The sequence below is a fragment of the Pteropus alecto genome, unplaced genomic scaffold (genome assembly GCF_000325575.1).
Source record: "Pteropus alecto unplaced genomic scaffold, ASM32557v1 scaffold79, whole genome shotgun sequence".
NCBI classification, from domain to species: Eukaryota; Metazoa; Chordata; class Mammalia; order Chiroptera; family Pteropodidae; genus Pteropus; species Pteropus alecto.
Genome location: NW_006494612.1, coordinates 20,706,327 through 20,729,110, shown reverse-complemented (window position 1 = coordinate 20,729,110; position 22,784 = coordinate 20,706,327). Strand labels below are relative to the sequence as shown.

General features: G+C 33.3%; 1 protein-coding gene across 4 annotated transcripts in view; it reads right to left on the bottom strand.

The window, feature by feature from the left end:
• The window catches only part of AKAP7 (A-kinase anchoring protein 7), a 134,815-nt gene that overhangs the window by 67,297 nt on the left and 44,734 nt on the right, over nucleotides 1-22,784 (bottom strand). For all 4 annotated transcript variants that reach the window (XM_025042455.1, XM_025042452.1, XM_025042454.1 and 1 more), the window contains exons 3-5: nucleotides 18,285-18,424; nucleotides 11,209-11,345; nucleotides 5,133-5,293 (exon numbers count right to left, since the gene is read on the bottom strand). In XM_025042455.1, the coding sequence (XP_024898223.1) occupies nucleotides 5,133-5,293; nucleotides 11,209-11,345; nucleotides 18,285-18,424 (438 nt within the window). The remainder of the gene's footprint in view (nucleotides 1-5,132; nucleotides 5,294-11,208; nucleotides 11,346-18,284; nucleotides 18,425-22,784) is intronic.

Below are 22,784 nucleotides of genomic sequence, written 5' to 3'. Positions count from 1 at the left end.
AAAAAAAAAGAGAGAAGAAGAAGATTGAGAGAGTGAGAGGAAGGGGTAGAGGGTAATAAAACCTGACAGCATGAACCACCAATATGAAAAGACTTTTGAGTGAGGGTACTACAGGGACAAAGCTACAGAGAACTAAGAGAATGTGGATGACATCGCTGGGCACTGTGGTATGAAGAGTTTGGTGGAATGGGCAACCTTCACCCACAGGAAGCTGTGATCTCAGATGAAAGGCAGGCTTCGGCTAAGACAAGAAAGTAAAGGGGTGCTCGTCAAAGAGCACCCCTGCTAATTTACAGTGTAGCAAACTAGCAGAGTGGTTAAGAACACAGAATCAGGTGAAGGGGGGCAGACAAAATGGGTGAAGGTGGTCAAAAGGTACAAACTTCCAGTTATAAGATAAATAAGTCATGGAGATGTAACATACTGCATGATGACTATAATTATTAATGCTGTATTGCATATTCGATATTGCTAAAAGACTAAATCTTAAAACTCCTCATGAGAAAAAACATTTTATAACTATGTGTGCTGATGGATATTAACTAGACCTACTGAGCTGATCGTTTTGCAATATATACAAATATTAAATATTAAATCAGTAGGTTGTATACCTATAATTAATATAACGTAATATGTCAGTTATACCTCAATAAAACATTCTAACAGGGGAATAACAAAATAAATTATAATGGAACAGAATATCATACAACCAGTAAAAGTAATGCTTTTGGAGACTATTTCATGATGATGATAATAATAGCTAACATTTCTTGACTGATCATTTACTCTGTACCTAATGCTGTTTTTTATGTATACATCACACTTATATAATAATAAATAATAAATTTTAAAAGAGCATAGAATCTGGACCAGACTGCCTTGATTTGAGGCTCTATCACTTACTACCAAACTATTTGGCTTCTTTGTGCCTCATTTTCCCTATACGAAAAGTGGAGGTAATAATAATGGTCCCCACCTCATAGACTTAAGATTAAGTAAGTGAATATTTCTAAGATTAGAATGACATTTGGCACAAAGTAAATCCATTTAAGTGTTTGATTGAAAATCAAGTAAAATAAAAGAGAGCATGCAGGGAACCAGAATATGTCACTCCAAAATATGCTTTGACATAAGGATTATTCTGAGCTAGAGGCAAATGGGAATCAATTGGTGTAGAAATAAACCTTCTCAGAGTTTCCCTTATCTAAATTCAGGCATTTCTGTAAAATGAGGACTGCCCCAAATCCCCTCTCCTGGGAAAGTTTTATGGCCAAAGTGGACCTGAACGAACAAATCTTACTCCATTAGAGCTCCCCTCTCCATCCAATATATTCACCTTGTCACAGTTTGTCACCCTGAAAAGCCTAAAACCCTTTTTTCTTTTTACTTGTCACTTTTCTATAAATTTATTGTTCCTCTGTTAAGATGCTCTATTAGCCCAAGTTTTGACCACCCTTTTGAGTTACTCTCGACTGAGGTTTCTCCCACGTGACGTGTGTTGCACATAGTCCTACTCTTCATTTTTCTCCTTAATCTTTTGTCACTCTAATTTTACAGAGTCCCTGGGGGAGAATCTAAGAGGGTAGAAGGAAAAATAATTTTCCTCCCCTGTAGGGACAATGGAAAGCGTTAAAAGAGAGGTGAGAAAGGAAAGGAAGTACAGAGGCCCCGAGCCTGGAGGGGCCTGCGTACAAAGGGCATGCGACAGAGGCTCTGATGGTCCTCGATGTGCAGGGCTGTAATTCTGATATCCTAATGGAGAGAAACACTAGTCTTTGCTTAGTTCTTAACAAAATCCGGCTAAGGTGATCTGATGTCCCTGAAGACAGCCTAGCCCAGGACATCAGGGGGAATGGTCAGCAGGCTGCTGGAATGCCTACGTGCCTGCAGTGATTAGAAGTCCAAGACTTCATGTAGTAACAGAGCAGCCTAGAAAGGCCCAAACATACCAGCAACCGAACAGATTCCCCACAAGGAGCAGAAAGCACAGAACGTATTCTCTCCATCTTTCAGGGGAAATGAGAGTCAAAAAAAGAGAAAGCGTAATGTTCAAATGAATATCCTAAAACCTTTTATTTGTCCTTTTATGAGATAATTAAACTTGGAATCTTTAATCGTGCTAACCTAGTGTACTTTTCTCATTTATAAAAAAATGTGCGAGGACTATCACCATTCCAGTAGGCTAAATTTTTAGCAATCTCTCAATCTCACATACTTCTTAACACAATTATGTTTCACTGAAAAAGAAATCACATATTCATTTCTATGCAAAAAGCTTTTCAGTGCAATTGTAAAATGTGGAGAAATGACATATAAGTACCAAATGTTCAATATCTTCTTAGCTTTATGTGCTACTATGTAATGCTAAAAAAGAAGACGATGCTGTTTTATTGTGGAAAAACAGGATCACTCAAGGTCAAAATAGGAAGCTGAGACACAGAATCTCTGAAGTCATCCACCTTCCCAGCTCTCTCAAGCAGCTACCACCATAAACCTACATGTATGTGATGTACAAGAAGGGCTTGGTCTCTGCACCAGCATCTGCCAAAAATAAGTCAGCAGCGTATCTGGATGCATAATTGAAGTACTGACGGTAAAACCTGACGGTTTGAACTCTATTAGTTCAAAACGTATAATAATTTTCTTCAATTTTACATATTAAAAGTTCTAAATTACTCATTATCCTGCAAATTTTCAGTAATATGTTCAAATACGAGTGTCTAAAGTCCAGTCTTTTTTTCAAAATGACTATATATTTTAAGAATGTTTCTTTTAACTTGTGCATTTTAAACTATGAAAATTAGGTAAATCAGACTATTCATGAATTACAATTTTCAGTATTTTTCAAGTTAGTTTTACCTCAATGTTCTTAAACTTAACTTCTTTATCAATACTTTAATAATTAAATTTATTTTCTTTAAAAATTCTCTTGCTTTCCATTAAGTCAGTCTAGCTCTGCCTCCATTATTTGGAACCGATAATATTTTAACATGCCTATATAGGCATATACACAGTTTACCGCAAAGTTGTGTACCCTGGTCAATGGAATATATTCTTCTAAAATGTTGGACTACATCATTTGGATAAACCATTTATAAAATACAACACAAAAATAAATATCACATTATTTTACCGATACTGTTGAACAAAAGCAAAACTAATCCTGAGGAATTCTTGGAAAAATAAATCTAATGAAGCAAAATATTGACAAAAATTCTATACATTGAATATTCTAACTATCTGAAAAATATATAAATGGAGGCTCCAACTAGTCTTCAATGAAAACTTTCCATATATATATTCAAATATTTAGATTTCTTATGAAAGTCCACAAAAACTATAATCAAAAGCAACAGTATGATATATGCATAAAAGACTAAAAGCAACTATAACAAACAGTGCTTTATATGAGGGGGACAGAGTATCGTTCTCCCTCTATTTTTCATTTTTTGGTAACGTTTTGCTTAAATTTTTAGAAAAGTGTTTGTATATTTAAGCAACGGTCTCTGGCATCGAGAAAGGAGTTACAGGGGCAGTGGCCTTTTCCAAAATGACAAATCAACACCCTTGGGTTCATAGTCATATTAAAGCTGAAGAGATTTCACACTCTTTAGTACACAATGGATCTTTTATCCAGACCGGAAACTGCCTTTAAGAGAGTATTTGCTAAGAATGGATGAAATTCTTAAGGTTGTGAGCGCTCATTTAATTATTTAAAAGAACAATGAATGAATAATCAAAAATGTTTCTTGAGTTCAGAGATATTTAAATTAAAAAAGAAAAGATCTAAATCTAGCATTTTCTCCAGAGCAGTCAAAAAGAACAAGCTGAGTTCGTTAACTGTGGGCATCGATGCCCAACGCTTTGCCACCAAAATTGTTAGAGTCGCCTTCTCCTTGGACAGTTGATAATTCTGGGTCCTACTTGACTCATATATATTGTTTGTTTACATGTTTGTTTTTTTACATATATTTGTTCCACAAAAGGAAAAAAACCAACAATGAAATGAAATCTGATCCTCATGCCCCTCTCACCCCCAAAACAAGTTGAGCTTGAATGGGCAACTATAAAACTGCAATAAAGACACTATAATATTAAGTTTTTAAAAAGTATGTCTCAAAAGATCACATACAACATGTTATCCTTTATATAAGGTTAATACTGATTAAAAATACATCTACATTGGAAGAACACAAAGAAATAAACATTGACTTCAGGATGATGGTTAGCTTAGATGAAGGAAGGCTAAGAGATGGATTAATGAAATGGACCATATGGTTAGATTACTACCAAGATCCTAGCTGTCATTTTGAGTGGTGGATTCCTGGGTAATTATGATATTAATTTAAGATAGACTGATAGATAGACAGACAGATAGAAGTAGACCACGCATGGACCAATGATAAGTGTTATGAACTAAGGATTACTGAACCTGAAATGAGATGACATAAAATGAATTGACATATGAAAGGAAATAAAAATAAAAATGGATTACAGTTTGCAGACTAACACCCAACCTATGATCTCTGGATCAACGCAGGTTATATAATTTTCTGATTCTACTTCCCTAACACCTTCAATTGGGCTGCATAAAGTAACATGTTCTCTAATGGATGTGAGACCTTGTACCATCACCAATGAATCTTCTGCTCAGAGAATACCTACACAGGTGGGGGAAAAAAAGAGCATAGAGGAAAATGCTGCTGATTCATTGACTGACTCTCTGGAATAGGGCTGACAGTCCCCACAAGCCTCTGAATGGGCAACTTGTGATTCTTACTCATTCATTCAATATTTATTAAATATTGAATAGCAGGTCAAACAGCATGCTAACACTGAGATCCTTCAGACTTATGATTAGGGAAGTCCTAAAAAACACCTGAGTCCAGCCTATCACCTTCCAGACAGTCCCAGAATCAAAATATTCCTCAGGTCAAAGAATAAGGATAACTTTTCAGGCCTTTCATTTAGCTATTTACCTACACAAGCAAATATTGAAGCAGCTCACTTTTAAAGTGAGGTTATACTGGCTTCCCAGAGTTAAAAGATGTTACATCTCTATTATAAGAATTGGGAAAAAGGATTGCTTCTGCAACAGATGAGATTTCATATGAGTGTGCTGTTTGTTTTACCTGCTATCTCCAAAAGTAGGTTTATATGATCTCCTTCTGCAAGCTTCACAAACCCAATCTGACTTCCAAAAGTGTCAATCCCTTGAAAGGGCAAAGTTAAATGTTTTCCTTGGAGAATTTCTTCTATGAATGGTTTTAATTCCAAAAGAGCATCAATACCACTGGCAAGAAAGAATATATTTTTTAGTAACATATTAAATAATAAAACAAACCAAACAAGAAACAAAGTAATCAGCTTTAGATAGATAAAATTTTGATATTTGTACTAATTATTTTAAAGCACAAAATACCTTCAGAATCTAATCTATATGATTAAAATATTAATTTTAAAACAAAAACAAAATCTAATCTATATGATTAAAATATTAATTTTTAAACAAAAACTATGCAAGATATGAATTAAATTTTTGCCTAATTATAATTTATATTGTTTTAAAGACATGAAGGAAGATACTATTTTATACCTCACCAAGTTTTTCACCAAGGAAATACTGCATGGATATTTTGGAAAAAATTACTGATAATATAGTCCAAGAAATCTGATAATAATAGTCCAAGAAATCTGATACCTATAAGAGTTTACATTAGATTATGTGGAAAATTCTAGATTCTCATTCAAAGTACTAACACACAGTATTTATTAATTGCATGGCACTCTGGTAAAACTAAATATACATTATCTCTTAAAATATAAATCTCCATAATGAGATAATTTACTATACTTGGATGCAACAAAAATACAAGTTTATATTCACCAACAGCAACTACGTAAGTTTGTTATATCTGTTTAGCCTATGTCATTATAGGGCTATTCTGTTTCAAGTACTTGATTTTTTTTTTTATAAAAATAAATGTTTACTATATTGATGAATTAGACATTACTAGATTTAGAATAGCTTTAAATTAGGATTCATTACTTCCATCTTGAAGAGGATTTTGATATAGGTACTTTATTGTGAGAAAAAATTAAAATCTCACTAGAGGGCAGTGATTACTCAAAAAAAGGAATAAGTACATTCATACAGTATGGAAAGCACTTTAAAACACCCTTCTGGTAAACCGCTATTAATCTAAATTATCTTGATCAGTGATTTGTTGATCAGCAATTATATGTCAAATGTGTGAAAAGAAATTTAGGTATTTTTCTACACCTTTCATATCTCTACATTAGTTTTCATACAGTTTTTAACTGATTGTCATCTCTAGCTTCTATACCGAGACTAATTTCTCTGTCATAATATAATGTACAATACTTAAAATAGCTCTGGAAATGTCAACATTTCTCATTATACCTTCATATTCACAATCTAAAGCCAGTATTTCTGAACTAGATTTATGTTAATCCAAAAAGACACAGTGTACACATTTCCATTGCACTGTGCTATGAGTTAAATTATATGTAAATAGAACAGCTACATCTGGCTCATCTACTGTAAATTGGGAAAATTCAAGATACTCATTTTAAATGTAACTATATACTAAAGCAAGCCACGCTAAAGGTTAGGGCTTTTCAGAGACAGTGAATTATATCCCATTTTTCTTTTTAAAAAAATATGTATGATCTAAATGCAGTCTAGTTTTTCAGCTTTCTAGTAGCATAAATCAATATATTAGTCCTAATGAGATGTCATCAATTACAGAGTGAGAAGGAGATAGTGTCCATGGTAAGTATTACTAAATAGAATATCTTTTCAAGAGCAGTTTATGAAGACTTCTTTTCCTAGAAGCTGGAACACTGCAAGAGATTAGTAAAAAACTTGTGCTGCAGCACCACCTACTGGAAGACAAAAGAAAGTCCTCTTGTTATCAACCTACTTGAGGTGTCACTCCTTAAAAAAAAGATTTCATTCCCGTAAATATATAGGCAGAGAAATAATCCATCAAATATTATGCATAACCAACGTAACAAGGGAGCTCTGAAAGACACTAAAAAATCTAAAGAAAATAAAGTTAAAGACATGGAAATATGTGATTTAAATGACAGAGAATTCAAGATTGCAGTTCTGAAAAAAACTCAATGAAATACAAGAAAACTCAGGCAGTTTAATGAACTCAGAAATAAAAATCAATGAACAAAAGGAGTACTTTACAAAAAAACCCTGCAACTTTAAAAAAGAACCAAACAGAAATTCTGAAGCTGAAGAACTCAATAAAAGAGATGAAGAATGAACTAGGAAGCTTAGGAAGTAGAACTGACCACCTGGAGGAAAAAAAATAGTGAGATTGAAGATAGAAATCTTGAAATAAGGCAGAAAGAAGAGACTTGAGATTTAAAAAAAAATGAAAGAACTCTACAAGAACTATGTGACTCCATCAGAAAAGAACAATGTAAGAATAATGGGTATACCAGCAGGAGAAAACAGGAAGAAGGGAATAGAGAGTCTACTCAAACAAATAGTTGACAAAAACTTCCCAAACCTATGGAAAGAGCTGGATCCTCAAATCCAAGAAGCAAACAGAACACCTAATTATTCAATCCAAAAAGGCGCATTATATTAAAACTGTCAAAAATTAATGGCAAAGAAAGAATTCTTAAGGCAGTCAAGGAAAAGAAGATGGTAACTTAATAAAGGAAATTCCATTAGATTATCATTGGATTTTGAAAAAGAAATCCTACAAGCTAGGACCGAGTAGAATCAAATATTCAAGAAAAGACAGAAATTATTCAAGAAAGACAGAAATTACCAGCTGAGAATAATATATCCAGCAAAGCTGTCCCTTAGTTATGAAGGAGAAACAAAAACTTTTCCATATAAAAGCTCAGGGAATTTATCAGCACAAGACCTGCATTATAAGAAACAATGAAAAGGGTTATTCTACTTGTAATAAAAAGACAAAAGGATACAAAACTATGAGTAAGATAGCAGACAGATAGAAGGAGGGAATTGTGATAATTATTCAGAATAGGGTATTATATGCTAAAATATGACATTGAGGTTAAAGGAAGAAAAAACATTTTTAAAAGAATGTAGTTACAGCAATTAGGAAATGAACTCACAGCATAAATAGGAATAATTTGTGACAACAAAAACATAAAAGGGGGGGGAGGTAAAGGCCTGAATTTGCAAAGAGGAATGGAGATAAGACTCATTCAGAAGAAAAATGACTATATATATATGAAACTTCCTTTTACATAAACTTAATGTTAACCACACACAAAAATCTCCAGAACTAAGACATGTAACATAAAAAATAGAAGAAACAGAGGGGAAAAAAATCATAGAATACCACCAAACTAAATTAACAGACAGAAACATAAGAGCAAAGAAACAATGGAGATACAGAGCTACCGGAAAACAAAAGACAAAATGGCTACAGGAAATCTTCATACATCAATAATTGCTCAAAAGGTAAATGGACTGAAGTCACCAATAAAAAAGCACGGAGTAGCAGACCGGATCAAAAAAACAAACAAACAAAACAAAACAAACATTTGCTGCCTTCGGGAGACACATCTCAGCTGCAAGGACAAATATACTCAAAGTGAAAGAGTGGAAAATGATACTCCAAGCAAATGGTATCCAGAGAAAATACACTGCGGATGGAAATGTAAACTAGTACAGCCATTATGAAAAACAGTATGGAGTTTCCTAAAAAAAAATTAAGAACAGAGTTACCGTATGACCCAGCAATCCCTCTTCTATCTACCCCCAAATTTGAAAACATTTATTCACAAAGATATATGCACCCCTATGTGCACTGCAGCATTACTTACGGTGGCCAAGGCATGGAAACAACCAGAGTCCTTCGACGGATGACTGGATAAAGAAGATGCAGTACATGTATACAATAAAACACTACTTAGTCATAAGATGAAATATTTCCAGTTGTGACAACATGGTTAAATCCTGAGAATATCACGCTAAGTGAAATAAGTAGGAAAAATCAAGAACTAGATGATTTCACTTATATGCAGGATATAAAACTGAAAGTAACAAATGAATACACAAAGCAAACAAACAAAAACTCATAGACAGATAACGGTATGGTAGTTAACAGAGAAAAAGAGGATGGGGAAAAGGTAAAAAAGAGTAAAGGGGGGTCAAATACATAGCGATGGAAGGAGGTTTTACTTTAGTGGTGAATACGCAATGCAGTATACAGATGATATAAAGCTGTAAACATGAACCTAAATAATTTTGTTAACCAATGTCATCTCAATAAATATAATAAAATTTTCAATAAATAAATAAATATCAAGTGCCAGATCTGAAATTTGGATCCAAGTATTCTAACACCGGGGCCCTACTGTCTTCAGTCTACAAAAACAGAAATCAAATAGCTACAAATTTAGCAAGTAATTTTTAATGTGGAACTATATTGGATTTAATAGTTGTTAAAAAGTTTTGCAAATATCATGTTTCTACCATCAAATTAAAAGCACACATAAGGTTATAAATTGAGAAATTCACTAGACAACTCTGGCAAAAAAAAAAAAAAAGAAGCTAAATAAAATAGTTCTACCAAGTTAAGAAAGGAAGGAAGGAAGAAGGAAGGAAAGAAGAAAGGGAGGAAAGGAGGACAGACTTCTTTATGATAAAATGATTATAAAGTACATACATGTAGAAAACAGAATTCTGAACCTGGAGTTCAGACCCGAAGATTGTATTTGAACTTAAGACAGGATAACCATCCCCCAAGGAAGAAGGAATTCTGCCTCCAGACTGCCTTCGAACTTGCAACTGCAACATCAACTTCTCCCTGAGGCTCCAGCCTGCCATACTGCTCCTGCAGATTTTGGACTTGCCAGAATTACATGAGCTAATTCCTTAAAATCTCTTTAGATACGCATTGATATAGATATAGGTATAGATATAGATATATAGATAAATAGATGTAGATATAGATATAGACATATAGAGATATCAGTATGTCTAGATATCCATATAGGTACACATCCTATTGGTTCTGTTTCTCTGGAGAACCCTAATTCAGCATTCTAACATACACAGGGCACTACTCTTCTCTCAGGCTTTTATCTTCTGTATCACATCTACTTTGGCTTCTTTTCTTTTACAAGCATCAGAGTATTTTTTCTTCTGACCAGCGAAGTGAACAGCTAAAGTGAGTCAAGTAAAAGGTTTCAGTCCTCTCTGCAGGGTGTTCAAGACATGCTCTTGGGTAGAGCAGGCTGGAGTAGATTAGAAGTGTTGATCTCCAAAGACATGAGGTTCTACTATTAAAAAAGACATGCCTACGAGAATCATAACATAGCTGTGTATTTTGAGTTGCTAATTTATTATCTTCTCTCTTTTACTTTCCCTTTTCCTTATCCCTTGAATTAGGAAAACGTCAAGTCTTGTGCTTCATTCCCTAAGGAGACTATATGTCAAGGTAGAAAACAACTTTTAATCCACTCTGGCTTTGATTTTCCAAATAGCTTGAGTTTGAGCTTAATCCAGAGGGCTATACAGAAGGTAACAGGAAAGGAGTGATGGCATGTGCAGAGTAACCAAGAGAACTGAGGGAAGAGCAAGATTTCTCCACTCCAGGTTGGGAGGCAGAAGTCAATGACTTACACTCAACCTTCGACACAGGTCTGACAGTGGGGGTTGGGGTACACAGGTATTCTAGGAATGAGTGAGGTAAAATTAAATTGTACTCTGACCTCGTGGAATGGAAGCTCTAAGAAATAATAATATCGATGATAATAAAAATAGGTTCCAGGTCCTATACTAAGAACTCTTACATATATTGGTACTATTATTTTCTTCATTTACTTAAAAAGTAAATAATATTGACTAAAATCAGGGAGCTACTAAGAGGTGGCTACGCCGTGGTTCCAGAGTCTTTACCTGGAATCCTAACCTAAATGGTCAGACTCCAGAGTACTTACATAATTAACATGGGCAAAAAAACTGCATAACCAAGGGCTACCATTTGATAACAAAAACATAGCTTAAAAGTCTAAATAAGAAAGAATATTTACATAGTTAATTCTGTACATCGACTACTAGAATAAATCATAATAAAGGACACTTCTTTAGAACTTAAATGTTTTTTTTTGGGTTCTGCTACATTTACTCATATTAAAGTAATAATCTGAAAACCAATATTCAAGAAAGACATTACTCACATGTTTATTTCATCATCATTTAACAACTGCATCACTAGCAGGGTAATATGAAAGGAACCGTCACTGGTCATTGCCTTGGCCAATCGCTCATCTTGTTGTATTATTGCATTTTGCAGGATCTTAATTCCTCTTGTAACCTAATCACACGCACATACATACACACAAAATAGAGAGTATGTGAGCAAAATTTCCTGATGGCAGATGTAAATTAAGAAGAAAAATAAGCAACAACCCAAATTAGAAATGTCAAGATTCTTCGTCCAAACAATACTTAATTGTCTACTTGTTCTCAAACATCTGATGACTTGGAAAGCTCAAGAGAATGTATAAGTTTAGAAAATCACACAATGCTTGTCCATCTTAAGGGCATTGTGTCTAACACCCTTATTTTACAGACTAGGTCACTAGTTGAATAGAAAAACTTTCAGTGCATCTTTTCAAAAACTTGTCTTGAATACACAGTAGGACTTACTATAATTATGATCTTTCCTAAAAAAAAGTTTTATTTCGGCCACAGAAAGGTCAAACCAGCAGACAACAGTCCATTTCTGTTGAAAGTAATATTTATTTGTCCCCTAGTGAATGTGTCTAAAAACCCATTCTCCACAGTCTTTAAGAGTTTTTAGGACAGCAATAATCTCAACAGCAATGACTGCTCTCATTTTTCCAGACAAGTGAGGAGGGGCATAACCATGAAGAGTTGCAAAGAAGTCCAAATGCATATGTTAGAAAAACCGTACGGTCTCCATCCAGGCAAATCCCTGGTCCCTCATCAGCCTTCCCTTTGCACTTCCTACTCTGAAACAAGAAGAGGAATGATTCCTCTTCCCTCCTCCATTTCCAGTTAGATCCAATTCTAGTCAACTTCTAAATGTGAATGTACCGGAAAATAGTTCGAATACGAAATAGCAAACTGAGCAATACCCAAAGAAAAGAGAACACACAGAAGCCCTGAGGCAGCAGAATTAGAGGGAAAAGGAAAGGGGTGGGGGCTGGCAATAGAAGCAGAGACCATAAAAAGACAGCAAAGATAAAAAATGGAATCAGGAGCACATCAGACTGTTCTGATACTAGAGCAGCTGTTTTATCCTGAACGACATTCCCATTATCTGAGGAATGTGACTGGGCAAATCATGAGATGCTGTCATGGGAATCTGGCTTCTCATGTATCTTTACAATAAATCCACATCACCCAAAATAACCTCAGTATTTCTCTATTCCTTGCAATTTGGAAGAGAGCAACACAGGAAATGGCTTTTCCTGGTAAGAATTTACACAATTAATACCTAATGTAACATTTCTGTAGGCAAGATGTGACTTCTATGACATCCAACCAAAGAATACTGATAGCCTGATAAAGAAAATATTTGTAACATAATAGTACATAAAGATCTTACAGAGTCACAGTTTCCTCTACTCTATATTGGTAAAACTAAAACATAAAAACTTCTCAAGGGCAATATTTATTTCTTCTATCCTGCCACATTACCACAGTGCCTGGTATTAATAATAAAAACAATATTTAAACAATGACAGCAGTAACTTCCCTTACTTGGCCACTAAATTCTAGGCACAATATATAATAAGCATTTTACATACATTAGTTTCCTGAAGCCTCTCTATAATCCAATGAGGTAGATATTGGTATATCTATGAAAATAAGTTGAAACACGGAAGATTCAAAAAATTCCCTTCAAGATAATATACCCAAAACAGCAAAGAAACTTGAGAAAAGGATAAATTGCAACACATGAGAAAAGATAAGGACAGTACCTGGAGGGAAAGATCCAGGAGGGGTAAAGAGGAGAAGCAGTTAGAGAGCAATGAGATAAGAGTTACAAGCAATTTGTTTTCAAGAGGAGACAGGAGAGGGACAGGTATGTGGGTACTGACTTAAGAAATGAAACATTGAGGGGAAAAAAGACATTTAAAGGAGATTTTTAGGAAATCTTGATACTACATAATGGAACACACTGGCCCTCTCAAAAAAGCCTCTAGTATAAGTCCGTATTACTCTGTAATGATTTTAAATTTCAATTTTGAGAATTTTTTTTCCCAGTGCAATGAAGTGCTGAGATTGGCTTTGGTATTAACGAAGCAGCTCGAGTGGGTCCAGGTTCCAATGGAAAGAGCCCACTGTCAATCAAGTAAACAACAGGTGCTCAGAACATTAGACCTCAAAACAATATAATTAAATTTTCAAATCTTTGCTGGTACAAATGGTAATTATGATTAACTGATAATGAAAAAAATGGTTTAGGATGAGAACTCTGTTATATAATAAAGGCTGATGCAAATTAAAGGTGCTGGATCTGCCTCAGATATCCTGGATTTAACCCAAGGTCTACCACAGGTGTGAGTGACCCCATACAAGGTACCTACTCTCACTAAGTCTTGGTTTCTCTGACTGGAAAATAGGAATAATAAAATGTGCGTTGCTAAACTTACAGAGCAGACAAGCTACATGGTAGATGAACTCTTTTTTGAACTCTGTATCATTTGTCTAATACAAGGTATGCGACATTGCCAATATTATTAAAATTAGTTATTCTCTACTGTGAGCAATTTTGCCTCCCAGGGGACATTTGAAAATGCCTGTCCACATTTTGGTTGCCACAACTGGAGGTTTGCTTCTTGCATCTAGTAGGTACAGTATTTGCAGTTTCATAAAAACTTAAGTTTTCATTCGAAGCTCAAATACTAATTATATAAAAATTTAAGACAATGCTCGAAAAATTCCATCCATTTGTTTATTCAGTATTTTCATGCAATGTCCTACATGGTAAAGTAGTTTTAGACCATTTGTATCTTTGAATTATCTAGTAGCTTATAAAGTTGCTAATTAAAAACTGTAAAACACTTTGAAGACTATTTCTCTGAAGTTGCACAGTACTTATAATGCAAGATTAACTTCAAACCTATGAAAATTCTAAAGTTAATCTAATCAAGTGATATATTTATAATTATGCTTTGATGCACCAGATTTATTTATATATTCCTTGATATCAACTTAAGACTTTTTAAATGCTTTTTATTCCTAATTATATTCTTAAAAGATAAAAAGAAATATACTTCAGAGTCTTCTCTGTATGCCATTTTAAAAAGTACCAAAGTCATCAAAGGCCAAGACAAACTAATTTTCATAGCCACTGTTTAAAATTCTATAAATTCATTCAAGCTTATCTTTCACCATAATCCTCAGTTATGGGCAGTACAGCACAATGCACATTTTATAAATCTAATCTCTAGGGTCATATTTAAATATGACATTAAAAGAAAATTTTAAAAATACAAGCTTTATTAAATTCTTAAATATGTCATTCATTGAGTAATTTCTTTGTGGCTAGAGGATAAATCAGCCATCCATCTGCTAAACCTCACCACTAAGCCATATTCCACATGCCTAAAAATAAGCAATAAGAAAATGCATTTTTATGTCTTTTAAGCTTTCTAATGGACGCAAAGCATATGAGTTCAAAGAAAATGCCTTAAAGTTGGTGCATGAGTGAGTGTGTGCATGTTACGTGTAGTACACGGCAGAAAAATGTCTTTGGACTCATCTTTTGACAATTTGCTACAATTCTCTTATTTTTTCTTCGATTCTCTTATTTTTCTTGCTTGTCTACGACCATGAAAAGAACTTAAAAATTCGATGATACAGTATTAACTGGAATAAAAGTAAAAAAGTATCCTCAAATAGGAGAATTTTCTTTATCTACCAAGTGCTTAACATACGATATCAAATACTTTTACAATTACACGTCCCAGAAACTGAATGCAAAAATCTACCTTCATATTTTCCTAAGACCAGCAATTTTTCGCATTAAAAAATGATAAAATACAGAAATGTAGCAAATGCTTTTTAAACCCCCTAAAGAAAATCATACTTTTTCATTAGTATAAAAAATGATCTTACAAAAAAATTAACATTTTAACGACCAGCTTCCGATAGTTCCCTTACATTTTTTAATGTCGATTTACCCTGTAGTATTACCTCTCACAAGAGAGCACATATATTCTAGCCAATTAAGAAAAATTTTTTAACTCCATTAAATTTTTTCTTCATTTTTATTTTTTAACTAATGTGTATTTGCAGGTAATGGAGATACACTGTTTTGATATAGTTGCAATTAGGATATTTTTATGCAGCCATTCTAATTCATTTTCCAACTCTATTTTTAAAAAATATGAAATCATGATTTTCCATTAATAAAGAACTCAAAACATCTAAAAAGGTGTTTAAAAATCGAAGATCCATGTAAGTTTGAATACTTTTTTCTTTAAAACTAGATGCCAACAAGTAGAGGCCAAAAGTAGAACAACCCATTGTGAATGTGCTAGCTTCCAAAAGCTTGTTTGCAGGTCACTTAATTGGAACTTGGAATACAGTCTCTCATTGAAACAATGTTATAAATGCTGCTTCTTTTCCCAGGCCTTCCCACAAAAGCTCATAAGCAGTTTTAAAAGAAAATTAACATCAGATACTTGAAAACAAACAAATAAAAAAGGTGCTCATACAAAAGATATAAAATGTATCTCCTAATGTCCCATTCCTACTTCTCCCTACATTTGTATGTAAGCTTTTCTGTTACCTACAAATAAGTCTCTTGAGTGGAAAATATTAAACTATTTGGTTCTGAAGCCACTCGAAACCCATATTCCCCACTATCACAAGTCACCCCACCTCTTCGAAGACAAACCACTGTTGAACATATATTATAAAAACAGCATTTGTAACATTGTATTTACTATTTGTAAATGTTCCGGTTGTAACTTAGTATGCCAGAAACACTTCTTTGCCCCTGAAATGACAGTATTTTGTGTTTTTACTCTTGGCCAAGCACTGTTGTTCCAGGTGCTGGGAATGAGCTGAAAAACTAAGGAAGACTAACAAGTGTCAAACTGCAAGGATGACAAATGACAAAAGGAAAGCTATAAAGTTTTTTCGTGTTTTCAGGGGAGGAGAGTGGGGGTTGATCCGGTGAGGGTGGTCACAGGGGAGAGGCTTGAGCTGAGATTTTGGCATTAACAAAGCCAAGAAGAGAGGAAAGAAAACTCCCAGCCAGAGAAGGCTTTCCCTGAGTCAGACAAGTTCAAGGAGGACCAGAAGGGCCCAAGCGGAAGGAACAAGAGCTGGAGTAGAGAAAGCCAGACCATACAGAACTTTATAAAATATGGTAAAGACTTTGTCTTTATGCTAATGTCAATGGGAAAATACTGAAGTATATAAGCAGGGAGGTGACATGTCTGGATTTGGGTTTAGAAAATAGTCATTATCACCTCCATTTTATACCCTGAAGAAACTGAAACCGCAGAAATTAGGTAACCTGACCAATAACCACAGAGGAGTTGGGTCCCAGCTGGTATTTGAGCGAGGTCTGTCATACCCTTCTCATTTTCTATACAACTTCCAAGAAGTTGAGAAGCAGAAACAAAGGCTACAGCAGTTTACAGGGTGAAAACTAAGATTTGCACATGGTTCTCTCTCATCGCTCCCTACTGTCACCTTGGTGGCCCAAATCCTGAACTTAGTGGTAGAAGGAAAACATTTCTTTACCCTCTTTCTTCTCAGTTCCCTTCCTGACCTGCCCTGCCACACCAAATTACCCCACCATTCTTCACTGGAAGAGGTGAGAAGCAAGGACAAGGCTACGAGAGGATGGAACAGGTTACCGTGAGAGCCAAGAACAGAAGTGTGAAGTTCAGATAAAATGAATGGCCTAATTAAAGCAACTTATAGGACTGTTTACCAAACTTCCATACGGATAGCTCTGCAGTCGAACAATCTCTAAGCAACAAATCAAAATAAGGAATTTAGAGTCTCTTCCGACCAGAAATCACAGGTCCTTGGAGAAGTCACTTCTCCTATTTCATATTCAGTTTCTTTAGGGCCCGGCTTCTGTCTGCTCAATTAAGCAGCAGCACCTTTGACTTCCTGCTCTTTTCTAATTACCATGTACATATGATCCTACATTTCAAAGAAAATATATCCAAATAACTCACAAGGATTTTAACATACAATAGTTGGTTACATAAAACTGTGTGTCAACTAAACACTTTTAAGGACTATTTTACAGTTAACCTACCATTATATACCAGTAAAATTCTTTACTGTACAGTAATTATTATATCGAATTCTAAAATATTGTATTGCTAGGTAATACAATTTCTCTTTTTATGTGTCTTCTCTCCTTAAACTATATCTCAAAGACTAGATATTTCCTAGAATGCCCCAACAGATTTTTTCTTTTGGTATTTATCTTTTTGACTTCGATTTGATTTGATTTTTTTAAAAATTCATTAGCACTCTCTAGAAACATTTTAGTTAAATAAGGGGAGAAGCAACCTGAAAATGTACCTGGTAAAAGAGATTACAGCCCACAATCAAACATAAACTCAGATCCAGCTCTTAAATTGGGCCAAGATGTAAAGGCAGTCAGTTTTCCAAGTGAAGTGTCTTTCTTAAGGCATTTCAATTCCTACCTCACTGCTCTAGCAGTTTTAATTAGATATTGTAGTCTTCTCTCTCAGCCTCATATTAGAGTTTCTTAGTGTGAGTTAATTGGCTGATCTAATTTCCTATTATTCATACCACATTAATTTTTCAGATTTTTAATAGATTTCTTCCAAACCTATCATGCAATACTAAGTTGGTACAACAATGAGTAATTTTTAAAGAAATTATGTTGCAAATTTCATTACCATAAACGAGACTAAGCAGCAAGAAACTCCAGTTTAGTTTCCCAGCAGAGACTTCAAAAGTCTCTTTTTCTATACAGTTAATTCCTCTGTTCAGGTGAACAAATACTTAGAAAGAACCTTGACATACCATTTCATAACACTTTTTCAAATGGTTTTTGCAAAATTATTGTTTAAATATGATTGTCTAAATAATATTTTACAAAATTATTTTAAAAATATATTCCATTATGTAAACAGGACTATTCCCTGTATGACCTAGCTAAATCCACCCAGACTCTTAACAGCTGAGAGCAAACGGGCTTACAAGCACTTAGTGTACTTTAAATCTAATTTAGAACTTTTTAGTAAAAATACTTTTTTTAAAAAAATAGTACCTCTTTGTTGGTTATCGGAATGGATAGGAAATAGTTGGGTTGATAGTCTTTGTGCTTTTTTCTCCCTTTCTTTCTTTGATCTTTATTGATCCATTCATTTTCTTCACTTCTCTCCAAATTTATTTGAGGTACCTCAGTGACTAGAGGAAAAAAGTCACACAGTAATATATTTAATGCATTAAAACAAAGATAGTATAGTTAAAAAAAAACAAGTATTATATAAGTAGCAATCATTCATAATTGTCATTTTCAAATCTACAGAGTTGGTAAACTCCCCTGTAAAGGACCTCATAGCAAATCTTTTAGGCTTTGCAGATCACACAGTCTGTCAAAAATACCCAAGTCTGTTATGGACAAAAGACAGATGAATATGTATAGCTGTGTTCCAGTAAAACTTTATTTACAAAGCAGATATTTAGCCAGATTTGGCCTATGAACCTCTGATCTAAAGCATAACTAACAACCATTCCCTCTCCCATGCCATAATCTTTATGATACAAGAAAATATTATATTTTCATCCATCATGTATATGTATATTTGTGACTCTTATAATATAACCACTCGCAGCAGTGCCAAAGTTGAGTTTGTGGTCAATTTCACATTACATACTATGCTGAAAAAATTAAGAGACTGCTTCAGAAACTTGCATGCCAATTAAGCAAAGTAATTTTGTCTACTGAATTTTGATTTTTATTGGAAGTCATTTTTCACATCAGTTTTCTAATAGTTCGTTTTTTATTGTATTTTACAAAAGCATAAGTTGGCAACAAATGGCAAATTTTTAAAAAAACAAAACTGGTCCTTGACCCTAGATAATTTGAGCACTTAGCATACTTCTTTTTAAAGTTGTCTTTGAAAGACTCATTTACTGATACCCTACAATTCTGAAGCTAAGCCCTCAGAAATAATTACCAAATCAGCATGGAATACCACTATCTCCTTTTTACAGATCAGGGGCTTCCATATACATGCAAAACTACCATTTGCTATATCTTCACAGAGAACACATATTTGAAATATAAATTATTTAGCTTCTTTGGACATGTGAGTTTGTGAGAACTTTATAAATTCTATTGCTAGTAGTTTGCAATGTTCTCATCTGTATTGAGCAGTGTCTGAACTTTATAATGCCATTGAGTTTCATTTCCCATGTAATTTTTTTAATATGGAAAATCAAATCAATATGTTGATGAGCTGTTTATAATTTTAGATATCTAAGAAAAGGTCCCACATCTGATTAGAGTAACATGAACTAAATATACTAATTTTAAACAGAAGCCACAAAATATGCTAATGAAAGCCTATATATATTTTTAATCCACTTCTAATACATTTCTAGCCCATCTTCATCTGTTCTTAGTAAATTGGTACTCTGGAAATGTAAATAACCCAGTGAGAAAGAGATGATGAATACTTGACGCTCATTCTAAGATTCTATTTTTAAATATGCTTGAAAGTTTCTAAGTAAAATTAAAAAAAAAAAAAAAAAAAAAACAAAAAAAAACCGGGCAGGGGAGGGACAGATAATCTCTATCCAAGGTCTCACCTAGTTCTAGTTTTCTATGGTCTGTGATATAGGTACCAACAGTTAAAACTGTACCAATTAGGATATTTCATGGTAGAATTAAAGAAAACCAACATAGTAAAAAGAGAATCCTAAACCTAGAGTCTAGTTTTTCTTTTTTCAAACTGCAAGTATCAATGTACATATATTAAAAATATATGTAGTTGGTTATGAAATCAAGTTAGAAGATAATTTTTAAAAACTTTTTAAAAACTGGAATGGAAGGAATAGAATTAGTACACATATACATTGCTTACAGTAAGCAATGTTTAAGTTTGCTTTGCATACAAAATTTGAGTTTTTTTGCAGACACATATGTATTGGGTAGCAATGTAAAATTTATTTCTTACTGTAAATATAAGACACATAATCATTTTTGTTGTATTTTACTCAATATGAACAATATTAAGAACAGACTTAATAGCATGGTATTTAAAAGGCCATTGAAGCTTTCAGGATTTTGTTTTATAATTTATCCATTTAAAACTAAACTGTCCTCCTGCCTGTAGCAACTATTTTTGCTTTTATTAAAGAAATGTATCATCTTTATTGTTGGTTGATTGTTCTCACACTTGCTCTTAGCCAAGATACATCTCTTGACTAAGTCCATTTTGTAGACATCCAAAGAAGGAAAATCATAATTTCTGAAGGTAATACTGTTATAATGTATAACAATTCTAAAAATTCTGGTATCATAAGAATAGCATAATGTAAAAACCCCAAGTCAGGATACGACCTCTTGGTAAAAATAAACAAGTACAGGATTTTTCTAAATTCCCTTAGCTTTCTCAAATTTTACCAATAACTATTTAACTTTCCTTTGAACTGAATTATCTAAAATTTTCTTTTGGTAAGCATCACACACATAACAAAATCTAAAATTATCTGATGAGAGCTAGGCAAAAAAGAAGAATCCTGAGTATTTATTGCTACAGTTGTTTTATTTAACTTTGTAATATATGTATATTTTTTTATTTCAGTGAGTCAACTTGTTACATGTTGAACCAGATATCTCTTTTCTCATGTTTGCACATCTTGTCTTTTATTTGTAAGGTGTATTTGTATGGCCAGACTATAAAATCCCTTTATTCCTTAACTTCATTTTATTTCTAATTTTGAAATCATAATCTCAAATACAATTTGTTATTACTTTTTAATTCATGAAAATATAATGAACCAAGTATTCACGTACTATCTAGTTTACTAATAAAAACATTAAAGATCAGTGACCATAAAAGCAAAATAGAGAAAGCTTTGGCCATGAGCTCTGGATCTTTCACTGGATTATTTACAGTAACTTTATTGTTTAGCAAAAAAAAAAAAATTATGAGTTGCAGTAGAGCTTGTAAAACCATCTCATAAATTTAATTTATCACACTTGCTAATTTTCATAATGATTTCAGTAGTCATTTAATGTACTCTAATGAATCTGGTCTGTTGACAAAGACTGTAACTCTCTAATCGAATTTGTTTTTTTACCTAAAGCACTACATGTCATTTTATGTAAATTAATCTAATTTTTCATAAAGTTTTATTTATTCCTTCAAAAAAATACAAGGGAATGAATTATGAGACATTAATTAGGTGGTCTATCTTTATGGTTGGTTGATTTTTTTCTAACTTGCTCTTAGCCAAAATGAACTGAATTTTGTTTTGATATTTTTTTCTTATTATACCATCCCCCAAACTTCTTAATTATACTAGTTAATACATGATCTTCTATATTTCATATAATTAGTCCCCCTTACTATCTTTGGCAAATCACTAAAAATTTCTGAAAAAAAATATAATAATTTTACCCTCACTCATGGAGTTTCTGTGAGGATTAAGACAATATAAAGCATTTAGCATGGTGCTGGAAACACTTAATAATATTATTATAAAATATTACTCAAGGGGCAAATTTTTTAAAACATTTAATTTAATAAATATATGTAGGCAAAAATTTTGATGAGATTAAATAAATAAAAATTTACAGAGGCTAGTTCTGTCCTACACTCTATTCTAAGAACTTTCCATATATTAAGCTGAATCCTCCCAACAATCCTATGAGATAGCTACCATTAAGATGCCACTTTTATAGATAATGAAATTCAGCCTAGACACTTGTTCAGAGCACCAAAAAGTATAGAAGCAAATTTTGAACCATGACAGTGACTCCACGCCCCTCACTTTTAACCACCAGTTTAACACTATTAGTAATACCTTAGGGGAAATGAAAGATGAAAGTATTTATTCAGCTCTCCATTGACTGAATCAATGAAGATTACATCTTTAAAAACGAGTAGTTTTTAATCACCTTTAAAACTTTTAATTAAATCATGTCATTAAAAAAGTTAAGAACATTGATAAATCTGAAGATTAAAGAACAAAAAATTTGTTTATAAACCTACTATCTTAACACAACCACTATTAATTTTGGTGACAGACCACATCAAGTGTTTACACAATTACAAACAAACAGCACATAGTTTTTCTTACTTTTCACTTTGCATTTTACATAGGAAATGTGTCCTGTAAGTTTTCAGAAATATTATTTTCATAATATATAATTGCATAATATATAATTTAAGGCACTAGTATAGCTTATTCAACTATTCCCTAATTTTGAACACTTGTGGGTTTTCACAATATTTTTACTATTTAAAAGGCAGTGTGAGACACATATTTATGAATTAAACTTTCTTCCACAAGACTATGTCCTTATATTGGGAATCCCGTAAGTGGCTCTATTTCATGTCTGAACACTGCTAGAGATCACATCAAACTCCATTCTAAAATGACTAAAAAAATACATTATCAGAAGCAATGTAGATACGACATTAAAATCATTGAATATTATTTTTAAAAGGTATTGCTACAATTGGTAAGTTACAATCATATTTTAATATGCATCCTTTGATTCTTATGAAGTTAAATCACTTTCCATATATTT